Genomic DNA, 21,685 nt, shown 5'->3' with positions numbered 1-21,685 from the left:
GGAAAGTGAGAAAGCCTGCCATTTTGTTTTTGATTTGATCATTTGCCATATTCTTTGTAGTTTTCCTTCTTTGCTGTTAATGTTTAGTGAATGACCACTTGTTTAGACATGCACACTAGAACCCCATGTACTGTATTTAAATGAAAAGACTAATACAGAATCAATGATATATTTTACTTGAATCTTTTGTCATTTACAACATTTTTTCACAAATGTGTACAAATTTCAAAACAAATATACAATAACAAAATTGTACACTCTGAAACCTCATTCTTCTGACAGTCTAGCAACCTCTCACACTTACATCTGTTCATGTATTATCACACATATCACACCAACATTTATTCCCACTCATCAGTTGTACTCTGCACACCATGTAAAACAAAGTGTGTATTCACTCTAATCAGCTTGAGCATACACTTAACTGTTAACATGATTACAGGAGTCTACAGAGGGTAATGTTTTCTACAGGTATTTGTTAACTCTTACTGAACTCGAGTATTAATTGGGAAAATTTACTAATTCAAAGCTACAGATTTGATGTGTGGGAACAAAAAAAAACCACTGTTAGCCTTTCACAAAATCATTTTATAGTTAGACACTCAGAAAAAAAACACTTGAATGGAATACACATATTTGAGGGGATGTGAATAGAGTCTCTTATTTATGATTGATGAAATCTGTGTTGTTTCACCCTGGTGTAAAATACTCTTGACTTGGCAAACCATGAGATTAAAACAATGATAAACAAATGGAAATCATGTTTCTTTTGTTATGCTTTCTGTCTATAATTTGTATCATTGCCTATAGTATAATGGTTTAATTCTGTTGTATATTAACATTGTATGAACAACACTACCATATGTATGTATGATTTCTAAAATTAGAATTACTTCAGATATTTTAGGGGATGTTTGGTAGCCATTTTATAGGTACAGTGTAGATGAAGATATGGACCCCATTCAGACCCCCTCCAAGGAAAGATAATCCAATTTTGTTGATGATAACAATATTATGCATAGGATAAAACTGTGTATCATTTTATAAAAGTGAGCACAAACAAACTTTTGAGGGCACTTGAGGAATAAAGAAAAAACATTTTCTAATATGTTGCACTACACTACATGTATCAATGAAAAGCTTAATTTAAAGAGTTATTCCCCTTGCCAAAATGACATGGATTATATATACTTGTTAAGGATGAAGCCAGTAATGGTGTTTTTACCTTTTTTGCAGTATTTTGGATTATTTTTATTAATAGAATTAAAGAAAGATGCAACATGATTTAGGTAACAATTGTTTTGGTGTTTTTGAACACTATTCTTTACATATACATAAAGACTAAGCTTTCTGTGTGATCTTGTTTCCAGTGAAGGTGATTGCAGTTTAACCTTTTGGATATTACTCTTAATAATTGTGGACTGTTCATATGTTTTATATTACTAGAAGGAAGTCTAAACTTCTTTTTATAATTTTTACATCAAAACAATGAATCCCATTAAACTTTTCACTCTAGTTCTTTTTACAGTGAGATGAATTCAAAAGCAAAAATGGTTAATTGACTATCATTTCCTGTTGTTTCTTATTACTTTAAGGTATTAAATTGGTCAGTATCATCTTGGAAGGGGAGATAACTTAATTAAAATCTACAGTGCAACAGTAGTCTAGAGAAGTGTATTAAGCACCATGTTATATTTTTAATGAAATGATAGCTTTAGCTCAAACAGTGAACTTTAACAAGTCATGACCTAATTCTTTAACTTTCATCATCCTTCACTATGTGTTATGTCTGCTTCCTACATGACCTGTTCTTTTGTCATGATAAATGTGTGAAAATAATGATACCATTAAATATACATAAACATTAATGATTTTGATCACATGACAATAACTAATACTACTTGTGTCAGTATTCTATTATTTTTGTCCAAACAGTTAGCAGCATTTGTGGTTCAAATAGTTGAAATAACATATTTATTAAACAAAGTTTCTGGAAGAGAATGACATACTCTTGACAGTCAATTCACCCATCCAATGGAGTGAATGAAAAAGTCTCAGCCAATTCACCCATCCAATGGAGTGAATAAGAAAGTCTCAGCCAATTTATCCATCCAATGGAGTGAATAAGAAAGTCTAAGCCAATTCATCCTTCCGATGGAGTGAATAAGAAAGTCTCAGTCTTTTAGACATATAATTACTTTATGAACTAGGATTTATTTATTTATCTTTTCCTGACAATACAGATATTTCTGCAGTTGAACTGATGCTCATTGTGAGAATAAATTTAAAAGAAAGAGGTTTATTAAATTCTAAAACTGACAGTTGGTATAGATTCTTTAGTTACAGTTTGATTCTTCACTTGAATCTTTCTTGGTGAAAAATTTGGAAATTTGTTTAAGAAATCAATTAAAATTTATTGTAATTAGCCAATTAAGTTAAGTTTGACAAAAATGATACCTCTCACTATGGAAATTGAAGGGGAGGCCACTCTAAATGCAAATTAAAGTTGATGAGAGCATTTAGAGTTGCTGCCCCTTCACTTGCAAACAATCAAAGTCATCATTAGAAAATGAAAACATACTGTATTTGTATACAATAAATGAATAAGTTATAACATCTATAATAAAAGTTGGTAATCATAACAAATTCTGATAAATACCATAAACATAGCTCTTTCAGTAAGAATATATTTAACCCTTCCCCCATTTTCTAATAATAATGAAAGTATAACAATGAAGACAAAGGAAAATAAGAAAACAATGTATTTCAACTGTAGTATGGTCATAGATTAAAATACCTTCTGGAAATTAAGTTTGTTAAAATCAACAAAATAATTAAAGACAAATTAAAGCTGTTACGATTGTTTCTATTCTTATTGGCTGTGATAATTTGTTGGTTTCTATAGCCAGTTTTATAAGTCACTTTTGGTGGTGCTCTAGTTGTAAATGGCTTTTCTTCTGGTTTGCTGACAATTTTACACAACATTGTCTCAGAGTCTGGGTCCTTTAACCATATATGTATACCAAACACTTCAAATTTCTCATTGAACATACATGGAGGTAACTTGCTAGTGTCGAAGGTGAACTAAAACCAAAAAAAAAAATATAAAGGGAATTTCTCATTGAACAGGTGAATCAAAAAATTAATATAATGACATATTACCCTGACAAAAGATTAAAACTAATTTTTGTTCAGTTTTTCTCAAAGATCAGACTTAAAAATAATGTTTTCCACTGATGATGACAAGGATGTAGTTTATTTTGTTGATGTTTTTACCAGTGAAGTTTAAACAATCTCGATTCAATTAGTCTATCAAGTTTTTAATGAGAATTGACTTACCATAAACAGAAAAATCCTCAATTGAATGTTTGGTCATATAATAAAACAATGAATGGTTATATAGATAAAAGATAAATGATAAAAAATTAACAAAATATTTATTGCCCTAGTAAACTCTTAGTTTCTATTGGCAACATAGCCCTTGTGGTAGTAAACTCTTTGATACTGTTGTTGACATTGCCTTAGTAAACTCTTTGTTTCTATCGCTAACATAGCCCTAGTAAACTCTTTGTTTCTATTGCCAATATTGCCCTATTAAACTCTTTGTTTCTATCGCCAACGTTGCCCTAGTAAACTCTTTGTAACTGTCACCAACATAGCCCTTGTAAACTCTTTGTTTCTATTGTCAAGTAGCCCTAGTAAACTCTTTGCTTTTGTCACTAACATAGCCCTAGTAAACTCTTTGCTTTTGTCACTAACATAGCCCTAGTAAACTCTTTGTTTCTACCCCAAACATAGCCCTAGTAAACTCTTTGTTACTGTCCCCAATTTAGAATAATTTTACTTCTCTAGCTTACCTGATATGTCTCTGGTTTTAAATTGAACCAGGGTAAATCTGATCCACTCATGTCTAAGGCAAATCCCTGGAATGACCAACCAAATGCACCCAGTTTACCTTCAGAGTCATACATTAGGAAAACTGGATAAATTTTCTCACACGGTAATTCTCTTGACAGATTGTAAAAATAGTGTGTACCTATGGGAAAAAAAGCAAGAATTGATGTAAAGAAAATTTTAAGTAGAGTATATGATTTTCTTTTATATACGCCTGTCTTTTTAGATGGTACATATTATGGTATACTTGTGTCTGTCAGTCCATCTATCCATCACTCACACTTTTCACTGTGAAAGTACTTTAATTCATGGATACCAATTTTCGTGGATTATGGAAGAAACACAAATTCGAGGATTCTTGAATTTGTGGTTCTGAGGTTTTCAGTATACACATCAGTGGAAATCTCCTTTTAGTTGATAACCATGAAAATTTGTACCCAATGAACAGTAGTACTTTCAAAGTAAGTCAATAATGCTGCCAACAGTTTTAGTGAAATGTGGATGAATTGTCTCTTTCTATTAATCTGTGGCCAGACATTAAGAGGAATTTTACAGTTTTCCGACTCTAACTTACGGTAATAGTAGTTGCACCCACTTTTACAAAACTTTAGAAAATACACACATAGTTTATTTCTATTGGTGTTAGCTCCATTTTCAATTGTTATATATGTCTCATTTTTTGGACTTCATAAATAGGGAGATTTCCCACAAAGCATTTGATTCAATATAACACTGAACATATGTACATTTTGTATTTTGTTTGATGACATTTATTTTTATTGTCTGAATTTCTCATCTACTTGTATATCGATGACATATATGTTCAAAGTGTGCTGGCTGAGACTGATACTTAGACCTCTTAAAAGTCCTCATGAATATTTTGTATTTATGAGAGAATTATGTTTGGAAAAGATGAGGAAGAAACCAATGAAAAGTTTAATAGAAGGAAATGTCTGGAAAGTGTGTCCCTTTGCCAGTAAAACAAAAAACATATCCTGTAACTTATTTGATGAATCCAACACTTTATAGGAGGATCATATTATGTAATGGAGTGTCTCTGGTGTATATACATTCAATATGAGACAGATATGTTCTTATGAAATATTGAAAAATTATGTATGCTGTGCATGAAGTAATGTTGGTAATTCCTGAGAATTCAGTTTTCTGAGACATTTTGCATTGATGATAAATAGGTTGAAAAAGAGTTTAATCTAGACCCAGTATTGCAAGAAATCATGATTTATGGTATTGGCCTGTGGGAAATAAGCTCCATGTCTTCTATTTCTTAGTAGTTACATGAATTATATATGAAAAACAATGAATTTATTGAAATTACTCTGAAAACTGCGATTAGGCTAAGTTTTCTTTCTGAATTATTGGTGACAAAACCTCCTGTAATGGGTTTATTGTCATGATTTGAGATTCTATAAAATAATGAGATACCAACTTCAAAGGATTGAGAATGATATTATACATTGATAAACATTCTCAATATCCCCTCTTAGGTAGGCTTCTGGGCTACACTATATCTTATAATTTAATTCTAGTGATCATTGTCTAAACTTTACTGTCATTATAAAGCATAATAGTTGCTATTTGGCCTCAATTTTTGGCTGAATATTTTGTAAAGTATTATTGCATTAGACACAAGAAAATTATCTGATCAAGTATTTAAAATACTAACAAAATCTAGATGATACATGTATTACAGGACTTAGAGTTTTATGGTAATTATTTCTGTTCATATTTAGAAAAGTTTAGTAAAACCATTTAACACTAATGACTATTACTAATTAGTCAATTTAATTTGCTGAGAATGAGGCTAGTAAATTGACAAATAGTCAGTTCTTGTCATTAGGTGTCTTATGTTGAGCATTGACTTGACTTAGATTACAAAAAAGGAAATAAAACAATATGTACTCTTAGCCTAGAATTACACCGTGACTAATTAGACTTTTCTTAGAAAGTTTATTGAAAAAAATGAACTCTGGGTGAGTCATCAGTGTCATTAAGATGCTTATTACATATTGATGAAGACATATAGACCAAAACCTTCATCAGATGATGATTACCAACCGATCCTTTCATATGTAAAGAACTTCAATCTTTTGTTATGTGGTTGTAAAAGTAAGATATTATTGAGAAAATGATTAGGTTCTGATCTCTTAAGAACTTTTCTTGTCTCAATATATGGGAAATTCTAGATATTTTTAATGTCTTTTTCTGTAATCTGAATTTTATACTGAAGAGATTTATTTTACTGCTGATCTTTTATGGATAATAAGCTTTGGTTTTATGATTTTTGTTGAAGACTAAAGGGATGGACTTTATTGCCAGAGAGGAATTAGTAACATAAATCTCAGAATCATTGAGAATTTTATGATAAAAATGACAGCATAATAAACAATAGGATTATCAGTAGACATATGTAAAAGTATAACCAAGATGTCATAAAATATGACAGTTTACTAAATCTTAAGCTACATCTAATTTTCTATGCAGGAATAAAAAAACTGAAAATTTTAAGTACAGTTATAAAAGTGGGAGATTTTACTACAAAATTATTGGGGGTATGTTGTCATGAAAAAAATATTGGGGGTGATATTGTCGGTGATAATGTTTCAAATAAACAGATAATCTTCCATATATTGTTAAAAGTAATCCTTCTTGTTTCTATCATTAATGAAGGATTTAGCTCCCTTTATTGTCCCCCAGTAAGATTAGGAGAAACTTAGGGGCAATAATGTGCAAGGCTCAGGTGTAGATTCTTTACTAATTTTACTTTGGTTTATTGGTGATTGATTTCAGATGAGTCAAAAGTTGAAGATACCTCAGAAAATAATACACATCTTATTTCATGATTGCAAAACAGAGGTGTAGCTCCCAAAGTTTGATATGGCAGAAGTTACTAACACATTGGTTTGAACTTGCCTTAATTAATTACCGAGTAAAATACCCCTTTAATTTTTTTTTACAAGAATGTTAGGTACAGCATGCTGTACCATCAAAAATTATTGATACAGCACCAACCATTCCTGTGGTTGATACAGCACCAGCAATGTCTGTGGTTGATACAGCACCAACCATTCCTGTGGTTGATACAGCACCTACCATGTCAGTGGTACTTGCTTTACCCATTACTAGGTCCCTACAAGACAATTTATTTCCTACTGACCTTTTTATGAGGTTGTTCAAGGCAATTGCCCGTGCCAATTGCTCTTGTTCAAAACAGAATGAAATGATACACATTGTTATACTGTTTTACTAAATATTCTTTCAGGTATAAATTTATTATAAGTTGAAGCAAATTCCTTACTTGGTGTACCTAACAAGTTTTAAATTATTATATATTTTACTTTTTTAGTAAACATTCAGGAAACAGGACAGTACTACGAACACCTGATAAATATGATATTGTGTGTTGTAACTTCCATCCATGTTCATTCTTGGATATTGTTTTACAATCTTGCCTTCCAAAACTCATTTAATCTTGCTTCAGAATGATGACTTTAACCTACAGGGATTCCTCTCCACTGATAAGGTAAATCTTGATGATGATGTTTAATTGCTTTTTGGACTAATTAGCTTCATAAAATATTAAAATTCATTACCATCCAACATTAAAGTAAGAATATTACTGGTTTTGGGTATTGATATTTTTCTTTACATTAGATTATCATGGTGAATGATATAAGACATTAACCTGACTGGTACACAGTCATTATCTGGTATTATTACTTTATGGTGGCTTGTTAGGCAGGTACAACTAATGATTTTTTATTGTGAATTTAGGTAATTGAAAAAATCAGAAGTTACATTGTTGAGGAATTTCTGCTGACTTTAAGCTTTCCTAGTTCAGTGAATGTAAATGTTTGAGAAGGTTTGATTTTTTGGTCTATTAATGATGATTCAATTAACTTATAGTTTGTTAATAAGATAGCAATTAAATTTACAAAAAAGGAATTACCATACCAGTATATGATAAATATATAAAATATGACCTAATTTCTGAAAACTTTCATGTGTTCAAGTCTTTAGAAACATTTGATTTTATAAGAATTGACAAGATGACATGGTTAATGGGAAAAGCCTTTTATACTCAGTTTGACCAGAGCATTGTGATGAAGGCTGGGGTACATTCAATGAATTGTCACTTACTATATCACTTTGCCGTGTAAGGCAGATGGCTGCGTAGTAATTAGATGGAACTAATTAATTTAAGGCCATGTATGAAGGACCGTGTAAAAGATGACTTTTAAAAATCCTAATGGCAGCTGTATGATTTGTAATTGATATCTCATCCAGTTTTTCATTGGTTCTGAAATCTTGTGAATGCTTTATAAGGTGCTATTGGCTCTAATAACTGTTATTAAGTCACCAATGGAATCGATTCATATCATTTATATCATTATTTTCAATGACTCTTATGTTTTAAGGGCACATTTATAAAACTTTTTGTTCTATTTGAAAGTTTGAATCAATTTGTGTAAAGTGACCACCTCAATCAGTTTGTAAATTATATTTGACATCGTCAACAGATTTGTCTCTGTCTACTTGATGCCAAGTGGTCGTTTTTGATGTTAACTTGGCATTTCATATTGTCCTTTCATTAGGGGGTTACCATTGTATTGTTTTGGTTTTAAGGAGAGATTATTTTAATATGTGATTTACTGTCATGACAAACTGATATTTTATTTTGTGATACTGGACATTTCAAGGATTATCAAACGCAACACCTATGATCATACATCGTTTCAGCATAGATTAATCTTTAAATCTGTAGATATTCTGTAATCATTTCCCTTAGCATCATCATGGATTCACAAAATATGGGCTGTGTTAAAACAAAGAAACAGATCAAACCTGCTAGCAAATAGGTTTCTTTTTAAAATTTAATTATAGCATGGATTCTTTTTTTCCCCCCCGCAGTTGATGGATGATGATTAAACTTTTCTTTTGTAATTTCAATGTTACCCTAAAGCTGTTCAGAAAGATCATTTTGTGTTACACATCTAATGATTTAATGTTTAATTTACATAATTAGTCTGATACACCTGATTTATTTCATTGTGTGGACTATATACTCATACTTGCATTGAAATAAAGAATTGAGGAAGACATGTAAATTGTATGGTTATTACTTATTTGATGATTTCTGTGACTGGGTATTGAATGATAAAACTCCCTTTGTTCAATACTTTTTGAAGTTATTTGTAAAAATATTAACAAAGTTATTTTAATACAAAAATGATCCGACCTTCATTTCCCATTGATAGATCACAGCTGTCATCTACAGCTTCATTGTAGATTCTGTGATCTAAGCTGTTAGTACACAATAATAATTACAGTTTACTTCTGCCTGATCTGAACAGAGTAACATAAAAGGTAAAAATATCCTATCATGGAAATCCAGAAAAAGTCAATATCATTATATTCATTGAACAACAAAGGACATAATGGGCAGCCCTGCTGAGCACCTGCAGTGACATGGATAACAATTTTCTGCTCTTCAGTTTAAAGACTGTTCTCCATTTGACATACATCACTGAAATTACCATTGAACATGGACATAGAAACATTTTAACTGTATTTGACACATAATTTAAACACAGCAAAGATAAGTTTTCTTTACCATATGTTTTCTCAGCATGAAAGACTAGGAGACTTCCTGATAGTTGTTTTAATCTGTCAGGAGTTGATATATTTAAATATTTAAAGCAAAATTAAGTTCAGGGAATCTAACCACTGATTGGGTTCATATTAAAACCGTGACATTTATTGTGATCATTTTCATACATGTATTAATGTTAAATTTTAAATTGAAATGAACATGCAATTTCATCTTCTAAGAAATATATTGAAACCTGCATAAACCCAACCCTGAATAATCCAAAAACTTGTCTTATCTAAACGCTTTATCAAGTCAAATGAATTTTTAACTTTTTCTTAACCAAACAAAATCCAAAAGGTGTTATTTATCTCATGTAGTCAAGATGGAGTACATACATTTAGCAGATCTTGTTATTTCTTAGAAGGTAAATACCTTCAGTTTTGATAAGATTATTTCCTATGGCATCTTTACCCATAAATATTTGCCCTAATTTGATTTTGAGGAAGAATTGAATTGACTTACCCATTCTTGGGACACAGGTGCCTTGTACCCACATTGGACCAAGATCCTTTGATTCCAATGGTATAGATATACTAGTTGTCACTGGGTTTGGCCCCATCTGTATATAAAGTCCTTTACCTGGGTGTATGTGATGCACAGCTATAGGATTACAAACCAATTTTGGATGTTTGAAATATGCTAAAATAGAAAAAAAACATATATTTGAAGCAATGCCTATGACCAATATTGTTGGTGATTGAAACACCTTTGATATTTGTGACTATAAAAAATGTATTTATAGACTTTAATTTTATCTGCTACCCATACTAACAATGATGAGATATGTAACCCTTAGGATTGTAGCTTTGATCCTTCTAACAAATATAAAATCTTATGTTCCTAATATCAGGAAACTGTGTGTACCTTGGACAGACACGGCAGTGTGCTTGATTCATTTAGTTAATTATTCTATTTTTAAGTATACCTGTTATTGTATAAAATGTTCTTCCAGGTTCCTCAGGGTCGTATCCAGTTAAAACAGGGGGCATAATCTCATATGGTGGTAAAGTTATTGTCTGGTTTAATGAGTTAAATCCCTTCATATATGCAGGAATCTGAAAGACACATTATAATATATTGATTTGGTCAATTCACCAGATTGTTTCAGGAATATTTATCTTCTTGGTATTTATTGTCATTACAAGAACTATGCTGCAGTTACTGATGTAAACAATACAACTTATCATTGTGTATACTAGTAGAAATCTATGAGATGTGTACTATAGATGCTTAACATTGAATTCTTACTCAAATGTACAAGTAAAAATTGACTGAGAGGCCACTATTAAAGGTCAAACTTGACTGAGAGACCACTGTCACAGGTAAAAATTGACTGAGAAGCCACTACCAAAGGTAAACATTGACTGAGAAGCCACTATCAAAGGTCAAACTTGACTGAGAGACCACTATCAAAGATAAAAATTGACTGAGAAGCCACTACCAAAGGTAAACATTGACTGAGAAGCCACTATCAAAGGTCAAACTTGACTGAGAGACCACTATCAAAGGTAAAAATTGACTGAGAAGCCACTATCAAAAGTCAAACATGACTGAGAGACCACTGTCAAAGATAAAAATTGACTGAGAGGCCACTATTAAAGGTAAAAATTGACTTAGAGGCCACTATGGAAGGTAAAAACAGATTTTTGTGTGACTGAATTGACATTTTTTCTGTTTCATATCACAAGTTAAATGATAACAGTTACTAATGATGATTAAAGCAGTACGTCAATGGATGATAAAAAAAGGTGGAATTTATAGGTATTAATTTTTTTATGTAAAATATCTGCAAAAGGTCGAAGTTTGATTTCTCTGTCTCAGGAGACCTGTAAAACACTGCTTAATGTTCTGACATATATTTTATTGATGGATCCATGGAGGGTTTATAATGGATTTCCATAGCTTTCACCATGATTAAATGTGTGAGGTTGTGCAATAGAAAGCCTATGGAACATAACTATGCATCATTTACTATACTGCTGGCATGTTTGTAATGAAAATTGATGATTTGTCAAAATATGAGATGTATGCTTCTGGACTTTTTATCTTTTAATCCATGGTTAATGAGAGAAATGATTCTATTTCATTCTAAACAGTCATAAATATATTCTCCCTCAGTCTATTGATTCAAAAACACAAACTTCAAGAATTAAAAAAAAAAAAAACAAGGTTAGGATTTGATATAATATCTTGTTTCATCAAACATTTATTTTACCTATATTTTAAAGTACAAAGTTTTCATCAACATTTTCCCACATGCTATAGACTTTACAATACTTTGTCACCTGACTGTCCATAAATCAGAAACAATACTGAATAAAATGGTCCTAGAACAAGAGAGAGTAAAATGGATTAATTGTTCTGACATTTTCAATTTACAAAGCTTAAAAATATTTACACTGAAGTCCATTACATGTATTACTTGTATAGGGCAATATCTGAATTAATTGACACCTAAATCAGATAGATTGATTTTATTGAAGTGAATATACTTTTACTTTATTTCTCTGAGGGTTCAAAACACTGCATCTAAAATCTGTTAGAATTGCAGTGCAAATTGACAGAATGATATTTTAAAGTGTTAGAATTGGTTTTCATTTAATTTTGTAACTTCTATCCACCATTGCATGTAGTGAACACAGTGTATCATGGCTGTACAGAAATCAATGAGCAAATTACCAGCTTTTGTTTTAAACCATATTTTATCTAAGTTGATTGTTAGCAGTTTACTGCATGCAACAGATATTCATTAAGATTTCTCCATTTGATTACCAGTTTTCTTCTTTGCTTAATTACGACAATGAGGATTTTGATAAACTTTCTGCAGATATTGATAGCAGTGGTTCTTTCAATGATCTGTCTTGAGTGATATGATCACGGAACTTATTTTCAACTGTTACTGTTTAAATCACGGTTTTTCCTGGCTTCTCTTTCTTATTTATTGCTAGCTTGATATTGGTCTGAGAACATCTTAGAAAGATTGACTACAAGTTTGCTGGAGTTTGCTTAAATGGAGTTATATATGTTGTCACTCAGGCTCAGTTATAAAATGTCCATATATACTAGTAGCTGGCAATTTGTACAGTTAATAATTTGGTAAGCAAAAGTCATGATGAAGAATGACTATGGTTTAGTTAGCTGCCTTATTAATTAAACAATAGTTTCACTTTCTATTCATTTTTAGAGCAATACTAAGCCAGTTGTGAGGATTAATTTAGAACATCCTTTCCCTAGCTCAAACAATAATGGAACTTCCATACATCAAACTTAAGAAGCTAGAGGCAGTGATATTATTTTGTATATTGAATTGTTAAGTCTTGTATTAAATACTAGCAATGTCTATGTTATTTATATCTTATACAACAAAAGGAGGAAAAAATCGATGGCTTATGATGGGATATTGCTTCCAATTAGAGGCAGCTTTTAGACAAAGTACAATTCTATCTTAGGATTTTTTATCATTCTCTTTTGATTTTTGCTTTTACTTTTAAGAGAAATCATAAAATAATTGTTCATTTGTCTTGTTTTTTTCTCAAGCCTTTCACTTTTTCATAAGTAAGACTTCTAAATATTTTAAAACAACTTGTGTACAACTGTTGAACCTCTGGTTTGTAAAGATTGGTAGGGAGTAATGATTTTAAGTTTTGACTATTGGCACTGCTGTGGGAGAAATGATTTTTTTAAGTTTTGACTGTTTCCTGTTGACAGTTTTAGATCACAATTTTCTGCCATCATCTTGGCTCAGTTCCTGTCTGCTTAAGTCTTACTGATATAAACAAAAATAGTCACAAATATTTGTGCTCTAGGAAATTTTTTTTTTTAGAAATGACACTTCCTGTAAATTCAGACAGCATTAAAATAAAACTTGCTGAAAGCCTGAAAAAATGTTTTATTTGGTGATAAACTCTTCATTATTTAACATTACCAATGTTGATATTGACTTTACAAATGTACTCCTAATCAGATTTAGATAATTTTGCCCCTATTATACCATATTGAGGACATCAGTTTGTCAATTTTTTATGTATCAAGTTATGGAGACTCAACCCTGGGGCCCAAACATGTAACCTTATATTCTTATGTTCTTCTTTAGTATTTTGATTAATAGTCTTTTAAGTTTTTGCCTCAGTGTTTTTTTTTTTAATTTGTTGTAACTCCTCTTGAAACAGAAATGATAGAATAAAAATAACCTTTGAAATAATGTTAAAGTAGGCATAAGCTTCCATTTAAAATTAATCAACAGTTTGAGTAAGTCTCATTAAGAGAGATGATTTTTTTTTACATATGCTAACCCATATATCTATCATGCACTACTGGGTGTAATATAAATGAATAATTTAACCTTTGACCTATCTTGGTCAACAGTAGCTAGATTTTATCTATAATAGCTCATTTCCAAATCAGACAGACCAATTTTTGCCTGTTTAATAAAAGTATAAATCAAACAAAAACTGATTATTTATTGTCATCCCACTGACCATTATTAATAGGTTCATCTTTGCACTACATTTTATACATATTGTAAAACTTGGTCCAACTCATTTTGCTGAGTCTGGGTATTTATGCAAAAGAGTGAAATCAAGTTAACTATGATGTTAAGATTTTGACAAAGATAGTTTAAAATACAGAAAACAGCTCTGTAACAGTTCAATGTAGAAAACATCTTTGTACCATGATTTAGCCTAACAAAGATTAGTGCATTCCTTCTATCCATTCCTAGAAAAAACCATGTTTTATGATATAGCAATTTTGAGGATAATGGAAACATACACTGACACTTCAAATAAACTAAAAAAAATTGTTTATTCAGCTTTTTATTTTGCATCACACCCACCATCTAGTTGAATTTGGTGCACCCATCAAATGAAAATAAGATTCATCATAATCTCAAAAATGGTATTTTATTTCATTTAATATCTGCCAGACTGTCTCTTTATCTGAATTTTGAGCAGTTAGAGTGATAAAGTTAAAGAGATTAGAAGCTAATCTGGAGAATAATTTATGGTTCAAGGCAGACCACCTGAAATTGTGTTTCCTCTATCATTTCTTGTACTGAATTGTTTCAGTAGGAAGTTTATGGTGACCATCTAAAATATTTTCGTACTAAGAAATGAAACGACAGATATAATGAAGATAATCCTCTCATATGATGTATGCCTGTAAGATTAGGATGTACATCTGTTAGATGCAAAGTTCAAAACATTACTATAACTAAATAAATATTTGTAATTGTCTGGTAAAATCATTTGATTCAAAGTGATATAATCTTAAAAACTGAATCTACCACAGAAACAAAATAAGTCAATGAATGAGCAACTCCATTGGTGGAAACCAAAGGACAGTCACAATTACCCTCTGTCTACCACCCCAAAACATACTTGGGACAAGCTGTTCCTGTGATGTTTAAAGAAACATCTGCTGAGTTTTTGATGTCCAGGAGATACTTACAACCAAACCAATACATTACACATCCATAAGTTTATACCATTAACTTCTGATGAAGACCAAACCAAGTTGAATTTTATCCTTTCTTCTCATTATCAAAGCTAAACTCTTTTGCTTAATTAAAATAAAGTTTTAAGTATTTTCATAATTGACACTGGTACAAGTCCCTGCAGTTAAACATTGTTCATGTGCTCAGCATTGATGTCCCTATAGATGACTTTTAATGGTCAAACATTTATCATGATGTCCTGTTGGTGGCATCTCCAGGGGCCCATTATCACATTAAACATCATATTGTAATCAGAGATAAGGACATCTATGGGTCAGAACTTGGTGACAATTAGTAACTGGCAGGGCAACTGCTCGAAGATTTCTGTATGTGTAGTGTTAGTCCTACTAATGGCTTGGATTGTTACCGGTAGAAGTTCACCGTGTCCCAAAGCTTTGGTTTAGGTTTTACCACTTTGTCCATGTTTCAAATAATTAGTTTAATGGATGCAAAATTCATTTGTTGTATGACAAAGGGAGTATTTCTCTGTGGGTCCATTAATGCTTCATATTGTCAAATGCTCTGTTTCCTGTTAGACTTTGTAACATGTATGTAGACATTTGTTTCTGTAGTCATCTACCTTTATATTAATGTCTTGAGAGTATTTTTATTATGTTTGGAAGGGGATAGTCTTCAATTTTTAGTTTTAAAGAATTTAGTGATTTAACATTACTGTGTATTGTTTTAAATTTCTTCCAATTTCTTTGAGTACTATAAATCATTATAAAGAATGATGTACATGGAATTTCATTGTGAATTTCCTTGATAAAAGCTTTTCACAGCACTCTGTCGTTATGTATGTTTAGATCAAATGTTCAAGGCAATTTTCCATGTATAGTGTCAAATTTGTGTATATAATTTACTTGTAATTCATCAAAAAAAAAAATGAACATTAAGAAATATTGATTCTGTTGTATTTGTTGGAAACCAACACAAAATGACAAGAATATTGTATGTTTCACGGAAGTGTCAGACTGGTTGGAATCGTTCATTTCAAGTTCTTTAATGGTCTGCTAGTGTTCAGATAGTAAACACCACAAAGTTCCATGATATTGAGGATGAAAAATATGAAGGGCAAACAAAATTATAGCACTCTTTTGTAAAGAGGAGAGAAAAGTATTGAACAAATAGAAAATTCCTGCTCTTCTGTTTGGAGGTGGAAAAGTATTGACTTTCTGACTAATGAAGAAATATTATCCTAATATGGATGTAAATTGCAATAACCAGATAGAATTGATATAAATATGAGAAATTTTAGAAATAATTAAATTGTTTTCACAATTGATGCTCTAGATAATTCTTTTTGACTTCAAACTTTTACGTCATGTGCAAAGATTCACAAATTAAAGGTAATAAAATATGAATAAATAGTTATTGTTCTGTAACCCTCTTGTAACCAAAGCCAAATTCAAAGAGAATGGAAAACTTATTCATGAGTGGATAGCTATCTGAAAACATGCTATGCAAATTATCTGATAAAATAATCTCTGAAATGTAAAATATTCATTTACATCTAAATTTTTCTTTCATGATCATAGTAAAAGTTTACAAAATCAATGTATAGATGGAAAAAAATGGTGACATAGCAAGTTTATGTTTACAGCAAGCAGAAACTGCTTTGTTTATTTTGATATTAGATATTTATACATATCATATATTTTATTAAAATTAAATTATTATTTATAAAGTAAATGTTAAAGGTTTTATGATAACATATAGATGATGTTTAAACACAATTTGAGTCTTTTTTTTTTGAGAAAGTGTTTTAGTGAACTGAACTATGATTATCAACATCAGTATACTGACAATGGTCCAATTTCATACATTATTGTTATAGAAAATGTTTCTAAAGATAAAGATCTGTGTTGGACCAAAGCTGACTTACCATAGCCTGTATACCAGCTACCCAGACCAAAGCTGACTTACCATGGCCTGTAGACCAAAGCTGACTTACCATGGTCTGTATACCAGCTATCCAGACCAAAGCTGACTTACCATGGCCTGTATATCAGCTATCCAGACCAAAGCTGACTTACCATGGCCTGTATACCAGCTATCCAGACCAAAGCTGACTTACCATGGCCTGTATACCAGCTATCCAGACCAAAGCTGACTTACCATGGCCTGTATACCAGCTATCCAGACCAAAGCTGACTTACCATGGCCTGTATACCAGCTATCCAGACCAAAGCTGACTTACCATGGTCTGTATACCAGCTATCCAGACCAAAGCTGACTTACCATAGCCTGTATACCAGCTATCCAGCCATTAGAATCATAAATTGGAATATCTTTGGTATCTCCTTGTCTCCTGTATAGGAATCCATGATACCTGTCAGCTGAAATACAAGACAAAGAAATTGTAATTACAGCTGCAACATTGCCCCCTTTTCAGAAAGCTTGGTTCTAAAACTGTATACAATCATTAGGATAAAGATTAATGTTTTTGTTTGATCATTTAGTCCTTAAGTTTCTAATTGTAAGGGTTCATGAATTTCTAGTGCAGACAGATTTATCTTCAAGTTAATTTTTATGGAGTGAATTTACATGCTTTATAAATCAACATTGATTCCATGCAAGTTTTATCCAAATAAAGTAATTTAGAAATCTTTCTCTAGGGTAGAATTAGCATTGTAGTACCATATACTGTCCACTATAGTAATTTAAATGTCTCTCTACGTATAATGATTTCATAGGATGAGATTACTATACATTTGTCTATAGTAATGATACCAGCGTGTCTTATAGATACAGGAAGAGAAAGTCCATGTATTGGCTCGTTAGATAGAGTCTCCGACAATTTTCATATGTAAGTCATAGTGAAAATCTCTAAGGATGCAGAGAAATTTTCCTCAGATTTCCATAATGTATTTATCTGATTACAAGCCATCAGTGGATGAATCAGAAAGTCATTTTTTTACTTATTGCCAGACATGGCATTGGGATATCCTATGACAGTTGATGGTGACTCTATAGCATATTATCTGAGTAAAATCATTTCATACTGTCAGGCTCACAGATTGGTATTGTAATGTACAGTGAGCTTTCTGTGTCAAGATCAGACTACCCTTGCCATGCACAATGGGAGAAAGAAGACTCCTTCCAAAACTCCTTCCAAACACTAATGAAGACTGAATACTCCTGCCAAACACAATGGGAGAAAGAAACTCCTTCCAAACACCAGTGAAGAATGAAGACTCCTGTCAAGCACAAGGGGAGAAAGAAGACTCCTGCCAAGCACAAGGGGAGAAAGAAGACTCCTTCCAAACACTAGTGAAGAAATGAAGACTCCTGCCAAGTACAAGGGTAGAAAGAAATGCCTTCCAAACACTAGTGAAGAAAGGAGACTCCTGCCAAGCACAAGGGGAGAAAGAAGACTCCTTCCAAACACTAGTGAAGAATGAAGACTCCTGCTATACACAAGGGGAGAAAGAAGACTCCTGCCAAGCACAAGGGGAGAAAGAAGACTCCTTCCAAACACCAGTGAAGGAAGTACACAAGGGGAAAAAGAGGACTCCTGCCATACACAAGGGGAGAAGAAGCATTTCCTTTTTATAAGCTGGTCATCCTTCACAATTGCCTAGCACAAAAAAATCTGTATACGTGTTCAGACTTTGAAACCTGTGAAAACATGGTTTACTTTTTATGGACAATTGACTACCTAAGACAGTACTTGTCTCAATATTTTACAGCCAATCTGTCATCTTTATCAATATTGTTCATCTATATCAATCTTCGGTAGACCCCCATGGGATCTTCATCTATACTTTATTGTACTAGGTTTTTGTTCTATGATAGCTGTAGGCAGTTTGGACGAGCAATGGCATCGTGTTATGAGTATAGAACCTTAAAATAGTACATGTATTTCTATAAACTAGATTAAATTAAGAATCACAACCTACATACATATCCTGTCTTGGACCTGTTTTCCTATAGTAATCTGTCATCTTTATGGGCGCTGTTTTATTAAAAGCTTTGGAATTCATAACTGTTGTAATGAAATGTTTTAAACTGTGTTATTTTCTCAAATCTGTCTTTTGAAAAGAACATGTATGAATGTTTTAGAATCAATAAAAATTCTGAGTGCCATTATATTGATTTATAGGATCCATTTGTTTTCTATTTATTGATGGACTTAAGCCATGTAATCTTGTTTTTCATTTTTTAATTATCTTCAAAAGAAAAATAAAGCTATTTTTAATCTAACATAATGCATGCATGAAGGCAAACAGACTGGTACATAAAAGTTATCGCCTTTTGAGACCAAATGTCAAATCTTTCTTAATAATTTTCACGTGCATTATGAGTCACGGTAGCTATACACAATATCATTACCATACAGGCAGGTATGAGACAGGTATAATGATGACACTTCATGGTTACAAACACTCTTATTGATGGGATTATGCCATTTAAAAGAATTTAAAGATTTCCATAAAACAGAGAATTGTAACAATTTTTATTGATTTATTCCATTAGATAAGTTTTCAGAATGAATACATGATCATGTGGGATAGCTTTCAAAACAAACAATATAAAACTAAATCTTAAAATGTATAGAAATTAAAACAATAGGAAACATGATTCATTCTGATTGCTTTGCCTGAGTAAATAAAGAAAAAAATCAGCAAGGATATTTTATGGCTTGATAGCTGCAATTAGTAAATTGCTGAAGTTCTGGTATTATATCTTGATAGAAGAAAGTCAATATTTATTTTTTCAGACCTAATTTGTTTCTTATGACACCTGTTTCATAAGGGAATAAGTTTTACGATTTCTATTTCTAAGGTATGGATCAAATTAGTGTTAATTTTGACATCCAAAAATATTCAGTAATTTGGTTTTTCTTATGGTGCAGTTACAATTATTATAAAGAGCTGTTAGGTTTATGGAGATCAAATTATTTATACATAACAAATAATAGATAAATAACGTTAAGTAAATTGTTATTGTGAAAAATTAAATGGAAATTCAATGCTGATATAATGTATTCCAAAATAGTTATTCCACAATACAAACTTCTGTTGAGTAAATTGACTCTTGAGAATCTGTCAATTGGAAATTATATTTATTTGATATCTTTACAAAAGGTTCTTAAATCACTTAATTTACTCTAAAAGAACAAATATTGAATAAATTCACAAAATCTTTCCTAAAAATTGCATTTGTATAAATTGAAGATTTCCTGGTTATCATTGCAAAAGCTTTATTTCATTGGATCAGTGTCAAAATTTTAACATTGGATTCCATCTTTTTCCTGAGAACAAAGGAGATTTAATCAACAGTAACTCAGATCAAATAAGTCCATTTCACAATAGAACACAGCCCATTAGACGTGGGATCCATTTGTCAGCAAGTCTGTCATCGCACGGTTGGCATGCAGTATCAGGAGACAATGGAAGCAGGAGAAGTTCTTAGTTTGGTCTTCTATGGAATTGTTATAATGGTTTTAATGACGAGTTATGTGGTTGAATTCTATTAACTCTACCCTTATCAGGTTTCATTGAGTTTCAGCCTGTTCTCTTGTTTCATCTGTTTTTGTCAATGAAATTTTGAACTATTTACTTTTATCTGATGAAATGTAAGAAAAAATGCCAAGTCTTTAATTGTTAGTAAATATCAGGTAAATATAAGCAAATTGAATCATTACTATCAACTGCAAAATGAATAAATAAGAATTAAAGTATTTCTCTGACAAAGCATCAACTCAGCCCTCAGAATTCAGTCTTTGGATAAATTGGTTGGTAAGGAATATTAGGCTTCACATTTTGTAAAACCATTTTTTATATAAAACAAAAACAGTGATTCACTTTGTACCAGTAAATCAGTAAATTATTGGCTTAAAAAAAAATCAATTGGTCATCTTAGTATATTATTTTGGATAATAGGATATAGATAAATTAGAATCTGAGACACTTTAGGTTTAATTATCAACTGTACTTGAGTTGAGTTTTCCTCTTTTTAATAGGTCTCCAGCATAATTAAAACATTATTTTGTCTGTCAAAAACATTCCTGCTTTGATGGTCCACTGCATTTTTTTTATTCTGATGCAAGCATTGTGATAGGAGGTCGTTAATTAAGAGAAGAAGCCCTCGAAGTCAACGATTTAATTCATATCTCTGGATGACAATGGAGAAGGTTAGATTAAAACTATCATCACTTTCATGTAATTATATTCAGTCATTGTGTTTTAACATGGTTTTTTCCTTTATTTCCTCTTTCTATTATAATGTGTCACTATTCCTTGGCAGACAATAGCTAAAACTCTAATTGGATACAAATAATTTCCTGAATAGAGGGAGGATATTGTTTCCACTTTAAATTTTTTTTGCAGAATGAAATTTTCTTGATGTGTAACATTTTAAGTACTTCTTTTTCTAAGAATCAGGCAAATTGTTTATAAATCACATGAAGAAGTACATCATCTGAGTAAATACCTCCTAGCCTCCAGAAATAACCATCATCTGAGTAAATACCTCATAGCTTCCAGAAATAACCATCATCTGAGTAAATACCTCCTAGCCTCCAGAAATAACCATCATCTGAGTAAATACCTCATAGCCTCCAGAAATAACCATCAAAGTGTTGGTCATGTTTATCAAGGTATTGACAATTATCCCTCACC

At 31.5% G+C, this 21,685-nt stretch overlaps 2 protein-coding genes across 3 annotated transcripts in view; one reads left to right on the top strand and one right to left on the bottom strand.

Annotated features, from left to right (window-relative positions):
* Window positions 1–21,685, top strand: part of LOC148608732 (cysteine--tRNA ligase, cytoplasmic-like) — a 169,518-nt gene that overhangs the window by 8,408 nt on the left and 139,425 nt on the right. Inside the window, exon 1 of one of the 2 annotated variants that reach the window (XM_088596444.1) lies at window positions 7,316–7,435. The exons of the other annotated variant lie outside the window; for it this stretch is intronic. Coding sequence (XP_088452570.1) covers window positions 7,331–7,435 — 105 coding nt within the window. The 5' untranslated portion in view covers window positions 7,316–7,330. Of the gene's footprint in view, window positions 1–7,315; window positions 7,436–21,685 lie in introns of those variants that run through there. 2 annotated transcript variants of the gene reach the window in all.
* The window catches only part of LOC148608736 (uncharacterized), a 74,293-nt gene continuing 52,763 nt past the window's right edge, over window positions 156–21,685 (bottom strand). The window contains exons 3-7 of the mRNA XM_088596447.1: window positions 17,301–17,398; window positions 10,491–10,620; window positions 10,028–10,204; window positions 3,858–4,036; window positions 156–3,084 (exon numbers count right to left, since the gene is read on the bottom strand). Of these exons, the coding sequence (XP_088452573.1) occupies window positions 2,782–3,084; window positions 3,858–4,036; window positions 10,028–10,204; window positions 10,491–10,620; window positions 17,301–17,398 (887 nt within the window). The 3' untranslated portion in view covers window positions 156–2,781. The remainder of the gene's footprint in view (window positions 3,085–3,857; window positions 4,037–10,027; window positions 10,205–10,490; window positions 10,621–17,300; window positions 17,399–21,685) is intronic.

Source organism: Perna viridis, chromosome 8 (assembly GCF_037379345.1).
Source record: "Perna viridis isolate PV_CMFRI_1.1 ecotype Kerala chromosome 8, ASM3737934v1, whole genome shotgun sequence".
NCBI classification, from domain to species: domain Eukaryota; kingdom Metazoa; phylum Mollusca; class Bivalvia; order Mytilida; family Mytilidae; genus Perna; species Perna viridis.
Note: the sequence above shows the minus strand (reverse complement) of the source record. Positions and strands in the feature narration are given on the sequence as shown.